The 24613-nt window shown below is 51.0% G+C and overlaps 1 protein-coding gene across 1 annotated transcript in view; it reads right to left on the minus strand.

The window, feature by feature from the left end:
- Nucleotides 1-24389, minus strand: part of Hkdc1 (hexokinase domain containing 1) — a 39234-nt gene extending 14845 nt beyond the window's left edge. The window contains exons 1-12 of the mRNA XM_057751058.1: nt 24163-24389; nt 18904-19066; nt 12528-12676; nt 12313-12432; nt 11486-11581; nt 10333-10432; nt 8817-9000; nt 6883-7038; nt 6192-6425; nt 4960-5264; nt 1843-1988; nt 1647-1766 (exon numbers count right to left, since the gene is read on the minus strand). Coding sequence (XP_057607041.1) covers nt 1647-1766; nt 1843-1988; nt 4960-5264; nt 6192-6425; nt 6883-7038; nt 8817-9000; nt 10333-10432; nt 11486-11581; nt 12313-12432; nt 12528-12676; nt 18904-19066; nt 24163-24225 — 1836 coding nt within the window. The 5' untranslated portion in view covers nt 24226-24389. The remainder of the gene's footprint in view (nt 1-1646; nt 1767-1842; nt 1989-4959; nt 5265-6191; nt 6426-6882; nt 7039-8816; nt 9001-10332; nt 10433-11485; nt 11582-12312; nt 12433-12527; nt 12677-18903; nt 19067-24162) is intronic.
- Nucleotides 24390-24613: the final 224 nt, after the last annotated feature.

Raw genomic sequence — 24613 nt, forward strand, 5'->3', positions numbered from 1 at the left:
GTCTGTATGAGTGTGTGTGTATGCGTGTGTGCTTGTGTGTGCGTGTGTGTGAGAGCCTGTGAGTGTATGCACATCATGTGTGTGCAGGTGTCAAAGTGAGAAGAGGTGTCAGATACTCTGGGACTAGCGCCACCATCTGGGTGCTGTGAACCGAGCCTGAGTCCTTTGCAAGACCAGTAAACACTCTTAACTGCTGACTCATCTCCAGCCCCTAACCTCACCTATAAAATGAGGAAACCAAACCAGGGCCAATAAATGAGAAGCCTGACAATATGGCTCAGAGTCGGTGCTCTTAACTGCTCTCCTGTTCTTCCTCCATCCCAAATCAGGTAAAGCCCATGTCTGGCACAGAATAACACTGTGGGTGCTTTTGGTATACATACTATATCTCAATTAATCCAACCTCCTCTCCCTCCTCCTCCTCATTATTGGTGAAGGGCAGGATGTCATGTAACCCAGGCTGGCACTGAACTCCCTACTTAGCCACAGTTGGCCTTCAACTCTCGATCCCCCTGCCTCCATCTCCCAAGTGCTGGTGTTACAAGCAGGTGCCCTTAGGCTACCTGGGTGAACTGTCTTTTGTCAAAGAACAAAACCCTACAACTTCAGTGCCTCCCTGTTCACATGTGCTGTTCAGAAGAACACAAAAATCATTTCCCAGTTGTACTAATTAGCCTTCCCTGGTAATTACCTTCCCAAACCTCTCCATAAAATGATTGGACCCCTCTTTTCTAATAGGGTCTCATGCGTCCCTTTATGGCATAGCAGGCCACATCTGAGAGGGATACTCCCTAGATCCAACCAACTTGTGGATGAACAATGTTCAGAAAGGAGCTAGAGAGACGGCTCGGCAGTCCAGAGCACTGGCTTCTTGCTCTTGCAAAGGACCCAGGTTCGGTTCTCAGCACCCACCTGGTGGCTCACAACTACCGTGGAACTCCAATTCCAGGGCATCTGATGTCTTCCTCCGGCCTCCACAGGCACTGTGTTGCACAGAAACACACGCAGGCAGAGACTCAAAAACAAAAGTAATTTTAAAAGTATTCAGGAAATGGAACTGGGTCGGTCCTGATGCATCCGGACTCTGAACATCCTCCCTAATGACTGGCTCAACATTTACACTGTGGACGTAATCTAGAGATGGCATTCAGGAGGGTGTGAGCAGGGTCTGTGAAAGCACTATGGCATTCTGTCGAATGAACTTGAGCAACAGCGGATTACAGTAGCTGTAAGGAGTCCTGCACCCAGCTGCCTGCAGAGGAATGAACCCTTAACTCTTTTGCGAATTTCAAAGCACCAAATAGGGATTAACAAAAGGTGTAAACAGAAAAACCTTTACATGATTAAAACCTTCTACACGATGTACTCCCAGCTTGTGAACAGTGGCCTGGTATACACACCGCCCTGGGTTCGACCCCCAGCACCACGCGCACTGGGTACAGTGGTGCTGGTGCATGCCTGTAATCCCAGGACTCAGAAGGCAGAAGCAGGAGGTTCAGAAGTTCAAGGTCATCCTTGCTACATAGGGAATTGGAGGCCTGCCTGGAATACATGAGACCCTGTCTCAGAGACAAAACCTAATGTGAGTACGGACAAGAGGAACCTTGAAATTGCCGTGAGGGAGGGCAGCCTCTAGGCCGCCTTACCTTGTCGATGCACGTCTGTCTGCAGGGAAAGGAGAACGTGAAGCCCAAAGGTAGCTGGGCCCCCTTGAGGCCCATGTAGTCCAGGAAGTCAGCGATGCACTGCACAATGTGGTCGAACAGCTGCAGAGAGAGAGTGGCATTCATGCAAGGCGGGCACTGAGGGGTGTGGCAGCTGGCACCCAGGCCTAAGGCTCACCTCCTCTCCAGTCCCCTGCATGATCTCCAGGGGGATGGCAAAGATCTTGTTGTACATTCGCACTGACTTCCGTCCACTTCGGATCTTCACCAGGAGAACTCGGAAGTTGGTTCCCCCCAGATCCAGGGCAAGAAACTTTCCTTTCTCTGTGGTAGAGAAAAATGAAGGCTGTACCCCACCCACGAAGGCTGAGCAGAGACCCCTATTGGAAGCTTAGAGGAAGGATAGAGGGCCAAGCCCAGCAGAAAGGAAGCCTCTGCTCCTGGACTCCTAGACCAAAGGAGCTTCAGGCCCCAGCAGGCGCCTTGAACCAGCCTTAAGCCAGGACATTTCTCTTGGCCCTCATTTCCCCCAAGACCCATGCACCACCCATACCACCCACGTCTTCTGAGAAAGAGCTTCTTGTCCTGGGCTTCTTTCGATGTCTACTGAAGGAAGAGGTGTTGTGGAAATTATGTGTTACAATTTTTTTATGCTGTGGAATATTTGCTTAATGCCACAAAGATGTGTTGCATTCTTTTATGTGACATTTGTTTAACTGTTAAGCTACTGCCTAAAACACCTGATTGGTCTAGTAAGAGCTGAACAGCCCATAGCTAGGCAGGAGAGAGGGATAGGCAGGGCTGTCAGGCAGAGAGAATAAATAGGAAGAGAAGAAAGAAGAGGGAACAAGCAAGAAAAGGAGGAGAGGAAGATGCCAGGAGCCAGGCACACAGTCACACAGCCAGACATAAGAAGGAGAAAAAGAAATGCAGAAATAAAGGTACAAGCCCAGAGGCAAAAGGTAGATGGGATAGTTAAAGAAAAGCCGGCTAGAAACAAGCCAATCTAAGACCCGGCATTTGTAAGAAAGAATAAGTCTCCTGTATTTATTTGGGGACTGGAGTCAGTCCCCAAAGAATAAAACAACAACAAACAAAACCTACAAGGAGGTTGGGCCTTCAAGGGTTCTTCTAGCTCTAAACTCCACTGACCAACAGGTCCCGAGTACTGTGCTGAATCAGGGTTTCTGGTAGAGGTGATATTCACCAGGCACTCGGGGGACCCTAAGGGGGGATCCTGGTCAGCTATCCTGAGTGGAAAGCATTTCCATCCTGTTTAAACCATCCAGGGGACCTTACACCATAAGCGCGAGCCTGTTCTCCTTTTGGTGTCTGCAGCTGTGCAGGTGGGAGGGTGCAGGTGGGAGGGCACGTGTGCCACGGCACGGCACACGTGTATGCAGAGGTCAGAGAACAACTTTGTGGTGTTTGTTCTCTCCCTCCACCTCCACGTGTGATCCTGGGATTGAACTCAGGTTGCCAGGCTTCCGCTGTAAGCACCTTTACCCCCTGAGCCATCTCACTAGTCTGGTATAAACCAACTCTCGTTACCTAGTCCCCTGGCTGGGAAGCCACCTCCAGCCCTACATCATGGAACTAACTGTGCAGGTCCCCAACCGCAGCACCCCTTCCTCCTCTGCTTCTCAGGGTCAGAGCCTGGTCTACACGGGGTGAGAGCCTGGTCTACACGGGGTGAGAGCCTGGTCTACACAGGGTGAGAGCCTGGTCTACACGGGGTCAGAGCCTGGTCTACACGGGGTGAGAGCCTGGTCTACACAGGGTGAGAGCCTGGTCTACACGGGGTCAGAGCCTGGTCTACACAAACTCTCGCGCTCTCCCTTTATTTACTCAGTTCTAACCATGCCAGTCTCTCTCTCTCTCTCTCTCTCTCTCTCTCTCTCTCTCTCTCTCTCTCTCTCTCTCTCTCTCAAAATTGTCAAAGAAGCCATCCCAGTCACCTCTACTTTTCTTCTTAGCGCCTGCCATTTCCTGGTACTACAGGCCATTTATATCGTCACCATTTCCATTTCTCCATCTGCCTCCCTGTCTAAGCCCCATGCATACGGGCAGGGACTATACTATACTGCCGGGCCCAGAACAGTGCTGCTTCGTGGAGATTTGAAGGACAAGGGCAGAAAAAGCAAATGCATTAAAGGAGAGAACCGCCTGGTGTATCTTATTGTTCTGTCAGTCCATAAACTGAAAAGATTTTGGCTCCAGAAAAACCATTGTTGTTAAGAGATTCCAAGTGGCCATGGTGCACACCATTAATCCCAGCACTCAGGAAGCAGGGGCAAGTGGATCTCTGTGAGTTCAAGGCCAGCCTGATCTATAGAGCTAGTTCCAGGATAGCCAGGGCAACACAGAAAACCCTGTCTCAAAAAACCAAAACACCAAAATTAATATTAAAGATTGGGGTATGTGAGCCTCGGAAGCTTACTAGTCTGTGGCATTCATAAATTGGGAATATTCCCTCTTCAGGTAACAGGCAAAGCGGCTTGTAAGGCAGAAATGACAGCATCCAAGGCAAACAGTAAGAGCATGGGCCAGCAAGAGAGCTGAACTCAGCAGGTACAGGCACTTGCCACAAAGTCTAACGACCTGAGTCTATGATCCTCAGAATCTATAGGGTGGAAGGAGGGAGAACCAACACCCACAAGTTGTCCTCTAACCTCCAAAATAAATAAAAGTTTTTAAAAAAAGTTTAAAGAAAAACATCAAAGGCAGTTAGCAAAGGTCCTCATTCCCAGCAGAGGCTCCAGAGAGTCCTAGCAGTGAGGCAGCCACAGAGAAGGTCACAGAGAATTCCACTGCTCAGCGGTTTTCCTCAGCTGAGCACAGAGCAGTGGCAAAATCCGGAGCTGGAGAAGTCAGGACAGAAAACAGTGCGGCGTAATGCCAGAGTTCGAACCCAGAAAAGGGCCTGCTAGGGGAAGCCCTGAAGGCCCACAGGGCCCAAGTGTCCAGAGGGAGGCTCAGGCGCAGCCTGGGGGCTTCTGCTGGTTCACAGCATGAGGTCAGTTCCTATTCTCACCTGCACTGAGAACACATACACACATGCATGCACACACACATGGCCACATGCATGTGCACACACACACATATGCCCGTTTGCGCGCTCGCGGGCACACACACACACACACACACACGGTTTAACCAGGTCTTGCAGCTCCAGAACTAACCTCTACTGACTGCCGTCTCCTCTTGCCCAAGGCTCTAACACTCACTGTGTTTGCAGAGTGTCCATGGGAGCTCTGCACACCCTACGGAGCAGGTGACAACTGTCCCAACCTACCTGTGCCATCAGGCATCCCATAGACATAGGTGGGGAGCATCTTCACCGTAGCCAGAGCGTGAGTCTTTTTCTTCAGCCCGTACTCTAGTTCAGTCCGCATCTTGTCCCTCACACCTATGAGTTGCTCTCGGGTCAGCTGGAACAAGGCCAGCACCTTGTCAATCTGCTTACGCTGGGCCTGCACTCGACAGGCTACCGCGGTCACCATGGCGGCCCCCTTGGTGCTGCCACTCTCTGACAGGAGGAAACGGACATCACAGTTTGGAACCAGTCTCCTCACCACCTTGTGCAGGCGTTTGGGGTACCTGAAGGTAGAGGTGACAGTCGGATATTGAACAGTCAGAAGAGCTGGGTATGGCCAGTGGGAACAGACATGCGGCTAGCGGGCAACGGGTTCTAGAGGCCCTGCTTGCTCTGGAAGCTAAGGGAAGAGCTGATGTTTCAACACAGAGGGCGTGTGCGTGAACAGTGGGTGATAGATGTCCCCTCTGTCCGAAGAGGAAGGATTTGCTTGCTCAGTCCTTTCTAGTGTGGACTCTCCTGGCTTCCAAAGATGCCCCCGTTAGCTAGGGGGTCTTTCACTCTGGATCCTCCCAGAAAATTTTCATTTTTTCCACATCTTCCTAGCAGGACCTGGCAACCTCTGCCGTCACCAATTTTCCTCATCAGTAACTAGGTTTTTCTGAATTTTCAGTCTTACCACGCAGTAGGTAAATAGTAGAGAGAAAGACGGCTTGATAGATGATAGAAGGAAAGGCGACTAGGAGATAGGAAGAGAGAGAAACAGACAGACAGATAGGCAGGCGGGCAGATAGGCATATAGACACAGAGAGATAAATGATGGACACACCGATGGATGTATACATGAATGGACAGATGGATGACTGACTTTTCTAATTAGACAATTGCTTTAACAGACTTTCTTTTTTAAGGTGGGTCTTGCTGTATAGCTCAGGCTGGCCTCAACCTTGCTCTCTTCCTACCTCCTAACAGTGGAGTTCTCCGTTGTTCTGCCCTAGAGAACCTGCTACTGGGCCACCCCTCTGAATTCTAGGATTGCTGCCAAGTGCACCACATTCAGCTCACCACCCATCTCTTTCAGAGTGAGCCCCCAAAGCACCGGCCAGCAGTGTAAAATGCAGGCTCTCCTCCATCCGCCCCTTGAAATCTCAGAACTATTAAGAGGTAGTTGGTTCTAGCCACCCAGCTACAGGCTGGTGAGCGGCACTTACTGGGGGTGTATTTTGTAGAGGGTTCCATCCATGCCCACCGTGGTGCGGAGCCGGGCCAGCTTCTTATTCTCTCGGAGGCGTGTCAAGATGGCTGCCAGAGCAGCAGCACAGAGATTGGCCGAGCGGAAAGAGACGATGGTGCACACTTGCTGGACGGCAATGCAGTCCGACTCCGAGGGGTCCAGGCCCAGATTCACCAGGATCTCTCTCGTATTGGCCAGGCCTTCTTTATACCTAGCCAGGGGACAGGAAGAGAGGTCTGCACCTCTCCATGCTGTGGCCATCCTCCCGGGATGTGTGTGCTATCTCACAATAACACAGTCTGGCCAGTGATATCAGCGCTGAAAACAGCTGCTACTGTTTACTAAGCACGTGGCTCTAATTCCCCAAGAGATCCGCGACTGTAAAAACATTACTAGTCACTATTTAAGGGAGGAAGAAGGCAGGGAAAAAAAAAGCATGGGGGGGAGCATCCTAATAGCGCAGCCCCTGGCTAATGAACCCACAAGAGCGGGACACAGAGCCAAGCACAGATGTCTGACTTGTCTAAAACCACGCCCAGGGCTGAAACTCCCTGTGAAGGAGGAAGGTCTGGGTCCTACTGCTACTCTGTCACCTGAGCATATAGTGTGTGGCCACCAACCCCAGCCCCCCACAAAGGCAAGGCAGGAGGACCACCCCAGCAACTTACTTCTCCATGGCAGCCACGTGCTGGGTTTCAATCTTGCCCTTTGTATGGAGAGCGGAGGATTTTGCACCCCCAAACAGGAGACCAACTTTGGCCATCTTTAGTAGGATGAGCCGGACCAACTCCCCCATGTACAAGCCACTGACCATCTTCTCGAACCTGCGGTGGGATGAGCGGGTCGGTGGAAGTGGTGCCTCAGGCTAGGCTAAGCAGCACTGGTTCCCAAAGGACAACACACAGAGCAGCCCTGGCTGTGGGGAGCCGTTCCTACTTTGGCCACGAGGAACCACAATGTCTCAGGCTTCTGCTACTTTCTAAGCTCATTCGACCATGGAACAACAAGCCAGAGCAGAGACTCACTCTGAGGCTTCCAACTCCCAACTGAGTTTTTGCCTCAGAGAGCCTGGTGCTGAGATTGCAATCTGAAGTGTCTGTTTTGTCAAAGGCTTGGTCCTCAGCCTAAATGGCACTGTCGGGACATGACGGACCTTTATGAGGTGGGCTTCATAAAACTTCACTCAGCGTTAGGGGCATTCCTTGAAAGGGAGAGAGGGACCCCAGACCTCTCTCTCCCCCTCTGTCTGTCACACCCAGCTCTGAGGGAAACTTCCCCGTGTATGGTTTCCTCCACCACATACTTCTACCCCAGGCCCGAAAGCAATGGGGCCAGCTGGTCATCGACTAGAACCTCCGAAACCGTGAGCCAGGCAAACCTCTACAAGCTGACTAACTCAGGCATTAGTTATGGTAACATAAAGCTGCCTGACAGGAAACTTGACAAGCTCCAGAGAAGGTCCACCACGACGTGAATGGAAGACCCCAGAAGGCAGCCCTCATCTCTACTCTGAGTCTTCCTACAAATAACTGCAGATTGTTTCCTATATCATTCCAGTCTTCAAATACAGTAAGATACAAAATCCAGGACTATCTATTTCATAACCAGCCTTACAGCCTGCGATATGAAAACTCACTGGGGCTGGTGAGATGGCTCAGTGGTTAAGAGCATTTGCTGCTCTTCCGGAAGACTCGAGTTCAGATTTCAGCACCTACATCAGACAGCTCACAACCTTCTGTGACTCCAGCTCTAGGGGAGGGGGACCCAATACCATCTTCTGGCCTCTGTGGGCGCCTGCATTCACATCTGCACAACTATATGTGTACACACATGTGTGTGCACACATGTGCACATATACACAAATAAAAACTAAATTATTTTTAGATAATCGTCTTAGAACAGTGAAGAAACAGAGGGCAAACAAGCAAAATTAGGTTTGATTTAAGGAAATGGAATTTCTTTTACGTGAAGCAGAGATAAATGAAAATAATAGTATATGAACACTGCGGCCTTGGCTTGTCACAGCTCATAGTTACAGGAGATCGGTGTGTGCAGGGATCGGCCATAGCCAGCGCAAAGGCAATGAGTTACAAAAGATGCACAAGGCATTGCATGTAGAAAGGACAGTGCAGCCAGCTGTGTATGAGCCTTGAGTAAGCCCAGCACATAGCAAAGAGCTGCAGAAGATGCCAGAGTCGCCACAGAAGCTCAAAAAGGCTGTGACCGAACAGCAGGCACGGTGGCTGCTGCGAGGTGAGGCCCTTGAGGATGACCGGTGGCTGGGGAGCCCCCGGGGAGCACACCTGGGAATCCCTGGGCAGGGTCCCCGTGCTTTCTGGGCCCGGCTTTCCTTTGTATCCCTTCGCCTCCATACTCGAAGAGGGCAGAGGCATCACTTGGTTCACAACCTTCTCAGGAGAGCTTTGGACGCCCATGCATACTGCGGAGCTGCGAACTGCCTGAGAGCTGCGTTTCCGACCTAGGAAACAGACTCCCTTGGGAGCTGACTAGCCTCAGTTAGACACCTTCCCTGGCACAGAGAGGGCCTGAGTGGGCAGGGACTGCCCAGTGCTGACGCCTGGATGAACAGGAGGGCACTCACAGTTGCTTCCCAGGGTTGAGCGAGCCCAGGTCCAGCTCTCTGTCAAACTCCGTGCGAATGTCTTCCAAAGCCCCGTCGTCCCCGAAGGCCCCCCACTCCGTGTTGACGCACATCCTCCCCTCGTCACCTTCCACGAGCTCAATGTTGCTCATGTCCTCCATGTAACACGCATTAGTGCCTGTTCCTGGGAATCGGGTCGAAGAGAACACGCGAGAAGAAAAGGGCTCCTGGTTGGGTGAGCCCCGGAGAACTTAACCACCCTGAGTACTGAAAGAGGAACGCTTTCGCTCTGGTCCCCTGGCTCTGGAGGTGGAAACCCCTCTGGCAAGCCTGAGCTCGTGAGGAGTGAGGTCCAAGGGCGAGGCCCACAGGTGGAGCCCACACGCCTCAGGTCATCATGGAGTCAGTTATGGCTGGAGGCCATTGTGAAGCCATTCCAGTGAATATGTACCAATGCTTAAAAAAATACCAGGGAAGAGATAATAAGCCATCCTCATAAATGAAAAAACATAAATCCTCGCCATCAGAGTACTTCCTTATGCTTTCCCTAAGTCATCTCAGGACAGGTGTAGTTGTACCCTTGTTATTGGAATTAGCCTTTCAATTGCAGCCATTTGAGGCAGGTGCTCACTCACTCTTAAACCCAGGCTAGCCTGAAACTCACTAAGTAGCCCAGGCTGGCATCAAAGTCACAGAAATCTTCCTGCCTCTGGTCCATGAGGGCTGAATTACAGATGGTAACTATCATGTCCAGCTCCAGCTGAGCGTCTCAGCAGCATAGGAGAATGCAGGGGCATCACTGTGTGCCAGCCCCCGCCCCAAGCACAGGCTCAACCCACCACAGCATGAAGAGACAAGAGCAGGAAGGAGGGGGCAGGGGATGGAGATGAATGGAGGGTGGATGGAGGATGAAGGAGGGAGAATGAACGGATGGAGAGAGGGAGGATGGAAGGAGGGACATAGGGAGGGAGGATGATGGAGAAAGGATGGATGGACACAGGGAAGATGGATGAAGAGGGAAGATGAATGAAGAATGACTAGAGAGAAGATGGATGAATGAGGGGGATGGATGGAGAGAGGGATGAAGAGGAAAGAGGAATAATGGGTGGAGGTAAGATGGATCAAGGGAGGAAAGAGATGGAAGGAAGGAGGATGGATGGAGAAGGGTAGGATGGAGGAAGGGGGAGTGATGATGGGTGGAGGGAGTACAGATGGATGGGTGGATGGATGGGTGGATGGGTGGGTGAATGGGTGGATGGGTGGGTGGATGGATGGATGGGTGGATGGATGGATGGATGGATGGATGGTGGGTGGATGGGTGGGTGGATGGATGGATGGATGGATGGGTGGGTGGATGGACAGAGTGATGATGGACAGAGATGGTAGGTTTCCTATCTCTCTGTGTGGTGTCTTCTGGGAAGTGACAGCACCCTTCATATTGATTTAGATTTTACTCAAACTCAGCCCAAAACTAGTTCCCTCTCCCACCTCCAAAACACCAAGTCCATTGAGTTACCGATGATAACACCGACTTCACAGCCTGGATCGTCATAAGCACAAGTCATCATGGTCCCCACAGTGTCGTTAACCAAGGATAGGATGTCCACGTCCAAGTCCTGGTAAACACAAGGCCTCAAGGGTATCAGCAGTAGGAAGCCTTCTCTCCCCACCCACCTCACCAGATCAGTGAACATCATTAGACATGGCCTGCAAGAAACAGCTTTTGTCAATGTTCCGGGCCTAAGGGAGGAGCGGGGAGCTTGTGTTCCTACATTGAGCGGAATGACTTCCATAAAAGATGACTATGGGGACAGCTCCTGGTATCTACCCCTGGATGACACAGTGGCAAGCGTATCTGTCCTGGAGAAAATGGTATTTCTAAGAGAAAACATGCCAGCCCTGGCCTACAAGGCCCCGCCAACCAGCAAGCATGGCCTTGATCAAAACCCATCTTTCTTACATGGGCTTCCTATTCTGTGCAGTCAACTCCAGGCCTTACACCAAGGTTCCCTCCGGTCTGTAGGGCTATCTTAAAGTGAGAAGAAGGGACTGGAAGATGGCACATCAAAATGTTCTTCTGGGGCTGGGGGATCATAATTCAGAGTGGCACACCCTGCCACCATTCTAGGGGCTTGTTCACCAACTCAGTCAATAACAGTATGAATAATTCCTCTTCTCACCAGGAAACATGCACTTTAGGCTCTAAGTGTTTTGTTTGGGAAATTTTTAAGTGCTTACTTTTGATGCTATGTAAATATTGTCAAAATGTTGGAGCAGGGGAATGAAATAGAGAAAGCTGGGCCAGAAAGAGTATTCTTTGGGTTCCTCAGTATTTGTGTGTTTTGTTGGTGGGTGGGTGGGATAACTAGGAACTGTCCCCAAGGCCTGTGTTTTGCCACCACAACAGCCCAGCTCCAAAAGGAGGAAAGGTGGGGTTCAAACACAGTGATAGCAAAAGTCCTTCTGAAGGGTTGCGGTAACTGAGGACCCAGGAAATAAAAGGCTGTCTCTCCGTGGTTCTCCAGAGGCCTAACTGTGCCCACCCTCACTGCAATGAGGATGGGGACAGCCCCACCCCACCCATTTCTCCTTCCAGGCAGGTGCAGTACAAGGGCCCCAAGCCCAAGAGTCAAGGACCGGGAGGCTCCATGCCCAAGTGAGTCCCTCACCTCATGCTTTTTCATGGCGTTGGCCAGGCGGTTCACCACGTCTGTGTCCTGAACTCCCCGGGCCTTGAACTTTTTGGTCCATGAAAGGAGGAAACCCTGTGAGGATGTTTCAGGTTAATGTAAGGCAGCGTTCACGCTGGCTTCTCTTCTCTAAGCTCCATTGCTCTGATTCTTTGGGGTTTCATTTTGTTTCTAATTGACACATAATAGTTGCATGGATTTATGGGGTATAGAAGGGGCCTTAAGTACACAATTCCGCCAAGGCAATCTGCATAACCAGATTGTTATGTGCTTATGTTATGTGCTTTTCTTGTGGTGGTGTTAGTTAGATTTATCTAGATTTCCAGCCCACTCAGTTATGGACAAAGAAATAGACAGGAAATAACTCTGGGTCTCCAGTCAGGGCGGCAGAACTCAGACCCACCATCAGCCCCAAGGTTGTTTTCTGTGCCGCACTGCCACCTTGTGGCCACTGCCACTAACTTCTGCCTTCCTAGGCTCAGGCAACCTCTTGGTTTCACCAAGCAGAGATGAATGGCTTTTCCCTTTCAGGGGCTAGGAGGCAGAGGCAGACAGATCCCTGCGACTCTGAGGCCAGCACCCTAGATACGTGTGCTTAAGGCTCACTGCAGACCCGCTGACTCAGGGCCCAGCAAGGCCTCTTGACAACCACCTAACCTGCCTGCGTGCTATGTGCACAGAATCAAGGCCCCACATCACCCGTCTCTCTCACACACATTAGCAAAAAGCAGAGGGAAAAACGGACAGACCAGAATTTCATGCTGCTCCCTTGCACGTGTCCATATGCCCCAACCCTCCCATCTTACCTCATCCAGCTTAGTCTGTCTGCAGGGGAAAGAGAAGGTGAAGCCCAGGGGCAACTTCTTATGGGTCAGCTCTCTGGTTCTCATGAAATCTGCCAGGCAGTCAGCTACGTAGCCAAAGAGCTGCAGGAGACAACGCAGGCACAAGGCTTAGGGCAAAGTTTCTGGCTGCACCGCCTCTGGCCGCCAGTACCCAGGCCCGTCCCTCCTGCTGGTACCTCCGTGCCATTCCCGCGGATGATTTCATTAGGCGTTGGGTAGAACTGACTCTCCATTTGGACATTTTGCTTCCCCTCTTGAGAGACTTGCACCTTCAAGACCCGAAACTTGGATCCTCCAAGATCCAGGGAAAGGAACTCCCCGTTTTCTATAAAACCCAAATAGTCACAGTTCAGTAAAGTCACCATTCTCCTGTGACCGAAGCTGGCCATACAGCAAGTGCTGCCGTCATTCTGCTTGCTTGAGGGTTGGGAGTGGGGGCTTCAGTCCGCATCATGCCGTAGGGGGCAGAGCGGGGTGTGATCCCAACCCTGCTCTGCTTGATCACGCTGGAGAGAATGAGTGAGTTCACTGGGAAGAGGCCATGTGACCCCACTTTGTGGTGGGGTCTGAGGGAAGAGCCTTGAGAGCGGAGCCTATGCTAGCAGGCTGCATCTGGGAAGAAAGCTGTGGCGTCAACCACACGGGAAACTCAGATAAAGGCATGAGGAAGAGAGGGGTGCAATAAAGAGAGACTAGCCTCACACAAGCCCCAGTCCTCAGAGGAAAACACTCTAACAGGGGAGGGCAGCAGGAACCGGATAATAGACACTAGGGTACCAAAGATACTCAACTGGGGGGAGGGGCATAACCTCTCCAATGGGAGTAGATTCCAGCAGCCAGCCTGGCCCAAGAAGGGTGCCTCAAGGGAAGATACAGACTGACACATGTTTTGGGTGAGGCACCCCACGCTGATGACACCTTCACAGGACCTTGCCAGTGCCTTTGGTGTCAGCCACATGTATGGGAAGTTCACCTCCTAGCATACGGAGTGTTTATAAAGAACTACCGATGCCTGCAGTGTGGATTCATATGTCAGGTGGGCACACCAGAGACATGCCTGCAAGCCCAAATAGTCATACAATGTCATACAACGGCATACTTAATATCATACAATAGCAACCCCAGCTACCTGCCTATCAAGGATCAGCTGGACAATCTCTCCCTCCTGGAGAGCCCTGAGATCTAATGCAGAAGAACATCTCCAGCAGACAGCAAAAGCAGAAGGCACAGGGAGGAAGCTCACAGGTCCAGTCCCCCCAAGCTGAGTGCACACAGGTCCCTGCTTTAGGGGTTCCATGAAATTCGGTGTGCCTCCTTCTCAGTCCCCATGTCCCTGTACAACAAACATGTTTGGACTATGCTCCAGACATTTCTCAATTCTGGCAATCCAAGAGTTAAAGGCCGAGGCTTAGCTGGCACGAACAGTGCTGTGCAAACTGGCACACATGCATGTCTCTGGAAACCTAGCTTGCAAGCAATTGTGACTGCAGGGGCCTGCAATTCTGCATTTCTAAATGCGCCACCAGCTAGCTAAGAAGTCAATCATTTACAGACCCAGGCAGCCGCATTTTTGTCTCAATGGAAACAACTAGAGATTATCTCCTTCGATTGGCTCTGAAAGGAGCCCCAGGGAACAGTTTAAGGTCTCTTCCTGGGCCAAGGAATCCAGGCACAAAATCCTTCACTCTTATCATGTCTAACCCAGAAAGATGTTCTATCGCTGGGTGTGTCGTACTGGAGAGCACCTAACTCAGTGCCAGGTGCTGGGAGGCCAAGATGATGGGGTGTGAGCCCCCTGGGGAGCTTATCAGAAGTACTGTGCTAGATGGGAAGAAGGCTCTGCTGAGGAAAAGCTAGCACAGGAGGGGTTTGACCCGGCCAGTTCCCCGCGGAGCTAAGACACAGTGAAGTGTGAAGAGATAGCCAGGTGTGGAGGAGCATGGTCCCAGCGACAGGGGTGGAATGTGGGGGGGATGTAAGGGGGTGAAAGGACACGCCAAGGGAGATGTGGGAGAGGGATGGGGGCCTGGAGTGTAGGGGGCAGTGACTGAGACAGAAAGTGACAAGGAGCCACAGAGAGAGTTTAAAGAAGGGAAGGTCAAACCTGACTGAGAATTTGGGGGAAAGGCCTCCAGTCAGAGTGGAGTTGCCCTGCTGCAGAGATGGGAGGTGGCAAGCTGAGAACCGGTTAGTGTCGGTTCCTCCCTCTGCCCGACATTACACCCTTATCGCTGTGCAAACACCTTGCTCCCGGTGACTCAAGATGTCATTTCAGGGAAACCATGTGGCATGATCCCTTCCACGTGGTGTGACTCTAACCCCAGAGGAATGATTTCCTGGACCCTGGGGGAGGGAGGCCCAGCTCAGGCAGAGCAGGAGAATGCACACACACACACACACACACACACACACACACACGCACGCACGCACACACACCTGAACTCACACACGTGTGCACCTATACCACAAACATGCACCAAAGAAAATAGCCTCCCAAGACAGGGAGGTCCTTAGAAATGGGGTTCCCTCCCAATGTCACTGCCAGGGCCTGTGATTTAGCTCCTTTCCCATTTCCCATACAATGTCTCCTAAGAGCACTGAATACATAGATTTCTGGAGACCCATATTCCCCAGAGAAGGCTTGGGAACCATGTCTAGTAACTGCTCGATTGCATAAGAGTCTTATTCTTTGGCAACTATGAAGCCAGGGTCCTGTAGTCCCACAGCCCGTCAACCTGGTCTGAATGTGCACATCAGGCTTTAAGACCTACCCTGAACCCCAACAAAGGGTGGAGGCAGAGGCCAAGGAGAGAGCCTGCTTCGCGGGATCAAAGGAGCACACCTTTACAGCCCTGAAGCGGATGTGTCCCTTGCACTGCCCGGGTGGCTGGCCACGGCCACAAAGCACTCACTCTTAGGGCGTCTGTTCCTAAGGGGCTGGCAGGCCAGTGAGGCTCAGTGGGTCACTCTTCAGGCAGCTTCAGAGCAAGGAGAGCTACAGAGAACAGGTAGGCCCAGGAGGCTTACAGGAAACAGAATATATTTCTGAGACAGAAGCCACAAGAATTAGGAAAGGTTTATTTGTTTAGTTCTGTTAGTAATTGTGGAATTACAAAACCAGTTCACAGAACTACGGAGAACTAGGGAAAACATTTAAAGAATTTGTGTGTGTGTGTGTGTGTGAATGCGCGCGCACACACATGCCGATGCATGCATGTCACAGAACATGTGTAGGGGTCAGAGGACAACCTCCAATGTTGGTCCCTCCTTCCACCTTGTCTGGGGCAGGGTTTCTTGTTGGCTGCTGTGTACACAGGCTAGCTTGCCTAAGCACTTCCGGTAATTCTCCCACCTTTCTGCCAGAGTGTTGAAACTGTAATGTACACTACTGGATCAGGCCTTATGTGGCTTCTAGTGAAGCCAAACTCAATTTTGGCAGCAAGTGCTTTACCAACTGAGCCATCTCCCCAGCGCCATTTGAGAGACTTTTAAAATACCCCAACCTACCCAAGTGCTGATCCGTCAGCCTGATCTATAACTGGGTTCTTGGTCAATCAGGACTACATAGCGAGACCCTGTCACAAACATACGAACGTATACACATATACATGCTCCATTCACATGATCTCATCGATCTCAATGTTGAGGCTCAGAACAGAAGACCCTGAGAGCATGAAGGGAGGAGCAATTGCAGGGCGGACTTCGCCTGAGGTGGTCCTCATCAACCTCTCATCCAGGTCTGCCAAAGGGGCACACACAGGCTTACTTCCCCCTACTGAGATGCCATCAACCAAGGAAGACTAAACTCAAACCACAGTGTTAGAGACTGAAAACCAAACATCAGCATCTAACCAAAGCACACTTCATCCCACTCTCGTTCCGGCCCTTTGTCATCTTTCATGCCCACCATCATTTACTGCCCCTGACACTGACTAGGAGCCCTCCCTTCCCTCTCCCCCCCAAGGGGGGTGTTTAAGTCACAGCCAGTAGGCTCTCCCTTGAGTTCTGTGCTGCGTATGGCTCCTGTGCACATGGACGCATTGATGAAACAACATGCTTTCTTCTGAGGCTCTGTCTGTTGTCGTTCAATTCAGTAAACATAAAGACTCAGTTTTCATGGGGAAGCAGACAGTCCCTGGGCTCTTCCCCCGACAACTTACAACTTGGTGCACTGTTCTAACTATGCCCTGCTGGGGTAGACCACAGAATAGTAGTCCGAGAGTTTACTAAGGGCATCTGATATATTAGGGACTCAGGTTCCCGGGACCTGAGTGACACGGAATGGTGAAACATTGTATCATCTAATGAGGACAGTGTATCACCAGAGGACAGTGGTATGAGGTGTGTGTCTCCCAGGTGGAAGAGGAGAAAGCTAAAGGTAGAACTTGAGTCTCATCTCCTAACCGTCTGAAGCAGCCCCCCAGCCACCAGCCAGCCCAAGGCCACCTTCCCTTGCTCTGCGGCCACACCCGGGCCAGGTTAGGAGGACTTAGCCCTAGTGCTCCTCACCACCCACACACACCCCATGACTCAGGTGTCAGACGACCTTGGGTGACCTGGCAAGGATCACAGTCCCTGCAGCTCTCTCCCCTAGTGTCAGAGGCAGGGCCCAGACTTCAAAGTAGGGTTACGGCTCCTCAAATCATAGGTCCTGCTAGGGCAGTGGTTCTCAACCTGTGGGCCACAGCCCCTTTGAGGGTCGAATGACCTTTTCACAGGGGTCGCCTGAGACCATCAGAAACACAGATATTTATGTTATAATTCCTAACAGTGGGAAAATTATAGTTATGAAGTAGCAATGAAAATAATTTTATGGCTGGGAGTCACCACAACACGGGGAACTGTGTTAAAGGGTCGCAGCCTCAGGAAGGTTGAGAACCACTGCTTTAGATAGCACCCCCTGCAGGAAAGGATGCAATGCCTCCCCCATTGCTGTCTCTTGGGCCTCTCACCAAAGGTCCCCTGAGAATGTCCCCCATAGCTCTAAGACTCTGAGAACTGACACCCTGAAACTGGGGAAGCCCCTTGCTTTACAGTCAGACCCTAGCAACAGCAGTTACCCCATGATGTCCTAGAAGGATCATATGACAGGGAGACCCTAGTGTTCCTCAATGGCACTGTATACAGCACTGATTTTTTTCTCTTATGACTGAAGATGGAGAGCTGGATGGGAGCTCATAGGTCCTCCAGGGAGCACTAGGTGGGCTCGGCTTTGGTGGTCGGAAACTAAGGCTCCCCCCAAATCCACTTCCTATTCCCTCAGCCATAGGCCTACGTTAGGGCGCTCGGCAGAAGGAAACGAAGGCTGCAGGTGCGGGCAGAATGAAAACTGTCATCTGCTTCCTTTCCATTGAGAGATTAGCCTGGGTTATCTCAGCGGCCCAATGTAATCACGGGACCTTCAGATGTGGAAGAGGAGGCAGAGGGGCTTCAGAGAAAGATCAGAAGACACACTGTTGGCTTTGAGGATGGAAAGGGCAAAGAACGTGGGTGCTTCTAGAAGCTGGAAAAGGCCAGGAAACAGAGTTTTGCCTTAACCATCCCCCAGCATCTCCAAAAGGAACATAGCCCTGCTGACAACTTGCACTTAGCCCAGTGAAACCCATCTCAAACATCTGACTTGGTAAACTACGGCGGAATGTGGATTGTGTTAACCCACAAAATCTGTAGGAATGTTACCAGAGTCTCTGGGGATCCGTGTCTGGGAGCTGCCACAGGTGGGCAGATCCTATGCTCAGGTGAACATGGAACCAGGTCCTAGCGGAGACTGCTGAGACCACCGCCTGGGTCTGGGTAGACTACATCAGAGTTCCTGGGCTCATCCCCAAGAACAGAACAGCCACGGAGACCCAACTCATAGGAACCGAGAACGTGGCTCAATGATAAAGACCTGCCCAGCACGGCCAAGGCCCTAGGATTGATATCCAGGCCAGCATGTGGTCAGCGGACAGAAGAAGAAGGCTAAGCGCTGACTGAAGTCACTAAGATGTGACAGAGCTGGGCCCAGGGCCCAGGTTCTTGGATGGCCACTTTGTATTACTTCACCACGCACTTCCCTTCCATACTTCCTATTCCTAGATGGGAATCTAGAGGTCTAAGAGAGGAAGCCACATACCAGCCATTCAACTCGTGTGCCAGGGCCAGGGAAGAGCTCAGAACAAAGCGGTAATGAAGCCCTGACTCCTGGAGATTGTCACCCACAACTGTGACAAGGATTCTGACAAGCCCCTATCCCAGGGTGGGGACACTTTCTAGAGAGAGGCAAGGACTTATTGATCCAGGGGCTGCACTCGGAAAATTAGGGTGGCACTCACGGGAGCAAGAATGGGGACTCTGTATCGGGGAGCAGATAGAATGAGTGAGGTCACCGTGGGCAGAGGGCACTCCAAGAGCCTCTGCCTGTGAACCCCCAAAGGGTTCAGTCAGCAGGACTGAGGCAGAGAGAAGAGGGGAGGTTGGAAAGGGCCGGGGCAAACAACAGGTTATCCATCAGCTGAGGAGCTCGGGTGGGATGGGAGGGAAGGGGTCCTGGTCACCCTGAGCCCCACTCACCTGAGCCATCCGGAATGGCCCTGACGAACGTGGGCAGCATCTTCACTGATGCGGTGGGGTTCGTGTCCTTCCCCAGGCCTTTCTCCATCTCAGCCTGGAACCGGGTCATGATGTCCAGCAGGGTCTCGTCTGAGAGCCGCATGTGGTACAGGAACCGGTCCACCTGGAACAGACACTGGGTTGGCTCCCGGGGTGCCTGCCCTCCCAGCTGAGGCTGTCATCTTCCAGTTCTACCCAGAACTCCTGACTTTGGGGACAGCTCTGTCGTGTGCACTCCCGAGGTTCCTTATCTGTATTTCATCAGTTGGGGACAAGGCAGGGAGGTGAGAGAACGGAATGGGAGACTGAGACAGGGCAGACTGGCCGGGCGGTGCTGGCGCACACCTTTAACCCCAGCACTCGGGAGGCAGAGGCAGGCAGAGCTCTGTGAGTTTGAGGCCAGCCTGGTCTACAGAGCGAGTTCCAGGAAAACCAGGGCAGTTACACACAGAAACCGTCTCGAAAAACAAAAACATAAAAGGACAGGACAGACTGATTCCTCTAGGAAGAAGTGGTTCCCCGTTACAGTTGAGGGGGGTGCTAGAGTGTTAATCTCCAATTCAGGGCTCTCACCATGTGCCACTGTCTCTCCACTGGGAAAATTAGCTATACCTCAAATCTCTGGTTCATACATGTTTCTCTTTTTTCGTTGTAGTTTTTCATTTTGTTTGTTTGTCTGTTTGTTTTTAAGACAGGATCTTACTACTTAGCCTAGAACTTGCTAAGTTTCCCAGGCTAGCCTCAAACTAGTGATCCTCATGACTGCCTCTTGAGTGGGATTGCAGCTATGTGTCACCATGCTTGGCTTATCACGGGAGCTTTCTTCCATGCAACCAATAAATCCAAACACTTTTCTCTTTGCTTATTGGCTAAGAGGAAGCTTGGAATTAGGTTTGATATCCAACTGCAATCTTCCTCTAAATTTCTACTTATGTGAGGTAGTGATGTTGCCCTAATGCAGATGATGTTTTGTTTTGCTTTTTGAGACACAGGCTCACTAATTAGAAGTCTAATTTTTGAACACACATCAAAGCTTGGCATGGTGGCACAGATCTGTAATTCTAGCACACAGGAGGAAGAGGAGGAGAATCCGGAGCTCAAGGCCATCCTGGGCTACACAGGGACTTCAAGGTCGGCCTGGGCTACACCAGCCTCGAAACATGCCAACTTGTTATTGGATGTCGTTTAAGTAGCCAGGATTGAGGCAGAGGACCACTGCCCCAAATGCAGGAAGTTAATAAAAATCGCTATGGTGTGTTCAGTCACCTTGACGGTGACTGTACCACATTAGGAATGGCAGAGGAGTGTAGATGACAGTGTGGATTCTCAGCCTCATGAGAACGGATTCTAGATAGGCAGGAAACAGCCTGGGATTATAGATAGGCGGGGGGAAATACTGGACGCCATCTCCTCCCATCCAGGTCCCCAGGAGGCCCGATTCCAGGCACACTCCTAGAACCCTATCCAAGTCAGAGAATACAAGCTGCATTCTTCAGAGTGGCGTGCACACCACTGCACCAGACCTCCACAGCCCTTTAAGATGCCCAGACAAGGCCAAATGCCAGTCGCTAGCTGAGAGGTGAGCACAGAGAACTGGAATACTGCCCCCCATAGGTCTACCCACAAGTCCCATAAAGGAAATGCCCCAAAAAGTGCAGGCCTTACATCACCTTTGCTGGCACAAGTACCAGTCCTCTTTAGCTAGGCCTCAGAACAGAAGGACCCAATCAAGAGGCCCAAGATGGTAAGATGACCCCGTGACTCTGGGGCCTGGGGCCGGGGAGGAGAGCAGAGAGCCAAAAGACTATCAGAGGCCACCATGAAAGGGGACAATTGAGCTTTCGGCATATTTGAGAAGATAGGACGTAACCAGGTCATGCTTCATTAGGGCTTCCTGCTCAGCTCTCGATGACTAATTGGTTGGCACAAACTCGCACAAATGGAAGAAACTGGGTAGAAAGGACATGACCCAAGTGATTGGGGCAGAGGGAGGATGGGATGCCCTATGTGGGAACTCAACTTTACTGTCCTGCCAAAACCCTCAGACAAAGTCCTGGACCTACGCTCAGCCTGAGCACTAAGAGCTTCTCCAGATGTCCACAGACTGCCGTCTCATGTAAGACATGGGGCAGACGGGCGAGCTGCCGTCTCACGTAAGACATGGGGCAGATGAGCAAGCTGCTGTCTAATGGTCATAAGCACCTCCTCACGTCATTGCCGCTCTTTCAGTGAGCGTGAGTCAGTCACGGGAGGAAGCACGGCAACTTTTTTTTTTTTTTTTTTTTTTTTTTTTTTTTTTTGGTTTTTCGAGACAGGGTTTCTCTGTGGCTTTGGAGCCTGTCCTGGAACTAGCTCTTGTAGACCAGGCTGGTCTCGAACTCACAGAGATCCGCCTGCCTCTGCCTCCCGAGTGCTGGGATTAAAGGCGTGCGCCACCACCGCAACTTAGCGGTTGGTTCATGTCTCGTCTTTGTCTCTTCCTAAAACAATAGCAAGGGAGCCATACGAAGCGACGCAAATGAGCAAGCACCATCTCCAGCCCAGACAGGTGATCTGGGGGCCGTGTTAATGGGATGCACGGACATGAGTGGCAGGAGCCCAAGCCATTTCCTCAGAGACTTCCAAGCAAAATGGAATGAGGAGAGCTGCCCAGCTTTAGAGAGAGCAGAAGAGAAGCCTCAAAGGCCAGGCTTACTCGGTTATGGAAGGAAGAGGCCTGAAGGGACTGGCAAGATCACTCCGTCCAAAGGTCTCATACTACGGATTGAGTCATAAGCAGGTTCCACACTTTGACCTACTGAAAATTTATTCTCAGGAATTTACTCCAAATAGGGAGCATGAATATATGCTACCGTTCATTGTAGTGATTTTTTTTTTCCCATTGGGGGCACTTGGTTTGTATATTGTGTTAAATCAGGAAGCAGTTTGAAGTGAGAACCCAAATATTATTGTTTTAATATAGTAATAGTTTAATTGTGGAATGTTTTTTGACAGTTCCCAAGTAACCAACAAGAGGGAAAAGGGAAATGCAGGGCACAGCTACTCAGTGGCCTATGAGGAAGACCCCGAAAGGTGACCATGAAGTGTGGACAGGAGACAATCAGAGCTGATGCGGCATGCGCGCCCACTTAATTGTAAAGCACACACTGTGGACAGAGTGCAAGGCTGCCTACAGAGCACACGGGAAGGCTGGGGACTTCAGGGAAACTAAAGATGAGATTCAAGTTAACACCTCCACATTCTTGCAATGTTGACTTACCAAACTGTAAACACACACACACACCCTGAAGGCCCAGTCTGTCCTGTTCTTATGAATGAACCATCTGTAGGTCAGTGACCAGGTTCAACCCAACATTACCAATAGGTCAAATATGTCAATATATTGAACTGGAAATGAATGCCTTCTTGCTTTCATGTCATTCTGAGATTTCCAAATATGGTTCAAGGGTCTGATGAGTGTAATCTTTGCGGGCAAGCATGTCCCAGGACCTTGACAATGCCAAGCAGGAAGCATTTAAAGTCTCCGGCAGGAGTCAAAAAATTACACTCCGATCACGCACACACTTTGCCTTGTGACAAGCTGTTTTTGACCTGTGGAGGAACATCCTCCAAGATGTGGCTCAGGTCAGCTACAAACCAGCCTCCCCACAAGCCAAGGGACCTGCTGGGTCCTTGCTTCCGGTGGTTTCCAGGGATTCCTGACTCCCTTGCTTTCTATGGTGAGGAAACTCAACCCAGGAACTGACAAAGGCTGGCCCTTCCTCCAGAAGGGTCTGGTGTACATCAATGGAGGCTGTGCTCCAGACTTATTCCAGGTTAGAACAAAAGGCCAGTCACTATAAGGAGCCAAGGAAATGAAGAGATTTTGCAAACTAAGGGCTCCAAAGTTTCAAAGATTCCCCTTCGGGGTGGCATCTCTGTCAAGCAGGGAGGAGCAGAAAGCGAACTCTGAAGCAGGGCTGCAGAGGACTTTGCGTCCCTCGAGCAGTCAGCAGAGGGCTCTGCGAAGCTAGCCAACAATAACAATGACAGAATGAAAATAATTGTTAAAGCTTGCCACTGGCTCTCCTGGTAATGCAGCCAGAGGGAGTTTGCTCCCCAGCTCAGGGAAGCTACAGGACCACACTCCGGATCGGCTAACCTCAGCCTGATCCTCAGTTCACTTTTAACGCCTGGGTGACTTTGGCAGAGTAAGCTGCCCAGAAGACGGCTATTTCTATCAGCTCAGATGCTACTTTGTTGGCAGTCACTGAGTGTGACCAGTGCAACAGGCTGGGTCATTTTAGCCAACCGGAGAGTCCTGACTTCATCGGTCAACTGCAGCCCGCCTTAATTTTGTAGGTTAGGGCAAAGTAGCCAAAAGTCCACACCATTAACAGGACACCGCTGGCCAATAGCACATGCTAAAAAAACCCCAAACTACAGATGTATTAAAACATACATCCTAGCCGGGCGATGGTGGCGCACGCCTTTAATCCCAGCACTCGGGAGGCAGAGGCAGGCGGATCTCTGTGAGTTCGAGACCAGCCTGGTCTACAGAGCTAGTTCCAGGACAGGCTCCAAAGCCACAGAGAAACCCTGTCTCAAAAAACCAAAAAAAAATAAATAAATAAAAATAAAACATACATCCTAGCTGTGCCAAATGGCATGACCTTGTAATTCCGAGTACCTGGAGGCTGAGTCAGTAGCCTGAGACTAATGTGGGCTATATAAGGAGACCCTGTCTCAAAATAATCAAATAAAACCCACATTCCTTGTGATGCCCTGATTTTATGTGACTCAAACAAATGAATCATCAATCAGGTGCAGTTTACAAAGCTCTGATTCTTCACAAATGCCTCCCCTCCATTGTGGCCTCGCCCCTAAATGGCCCTGAATTGGGCATAAAGCTCTTTGAGCTTTCTAAAGACTTCCATATCCCATATTTGCCAAGAGACTTGACTGAAAGCCAGGACTTGGGACAGTAAGGAATGTGGGAGGCTCGCCACCTCTTCCCCTCTGGGACGGTCACTGCTATTGACTCTCAGTAACTTTTCTAATAAGGTCTCTTAAAAATACTTTTTTCTTTCCACACTGGGGCTTGAACCCAGGACCTCACGCAAGCCAGGCAAGCACCCAACCACTAGAGCTACCCGACCCCCAGCACCTTAACCCCTTTTGGTGTTGCGAAGGCATCAGCTGAGTTTGCCAGTGTAGACAGCCAGGCATCGCCGTCCTTACCTTCTTGATCTGATCCTCCTTCAGCTTGGTGAAGTAAAACGCCATCAAGTGCACGGCAAACATGTTTCCTGAGTTTGATTGTTCCTGAGACAGGCAGAGATTTCCGTACGGTCGCTGCTCTCCCTTTGCGGAGTGCTGCACACCTCTCGTTCAGGCTGGAAGCTAGGTGCTAGAACTAACTACTCCCAGCTGCTCGGTTCAATGATTAAACTTTGCCCGTCTCTGGTCCCTCCCTCAGCCGCACACTCAGTTATCTCGCAGGAGGCTCTGGTGGGAGCTACGGGCCAGCCGAGGGGGAGGGGGAGGCTGGGGACTGATGGGTTGACTATTTGAGAAACCGGCATGACAAAATCTTGTTGCCAAGCAACACTTCATGCCAATGCTTCAGGCCCACTCAGCCAAGGGAAACCTTGTGAAGAGTTGGGGAGCAAAACAAAGCCAACTTTAAGCA

This window comes from Chionomys nivalis, chromosome 19, assembly GCF_950005125.1.
Source record: "Chionomys nivalis chromosome 19, mChiNiv1.1, whole genome shotgun sequence".
NCBI lineage: Eukaryota > Metazoa > Chordata > Mammalia > Rodentia > Cricetidae > Chionomys > Chionomys nivalis.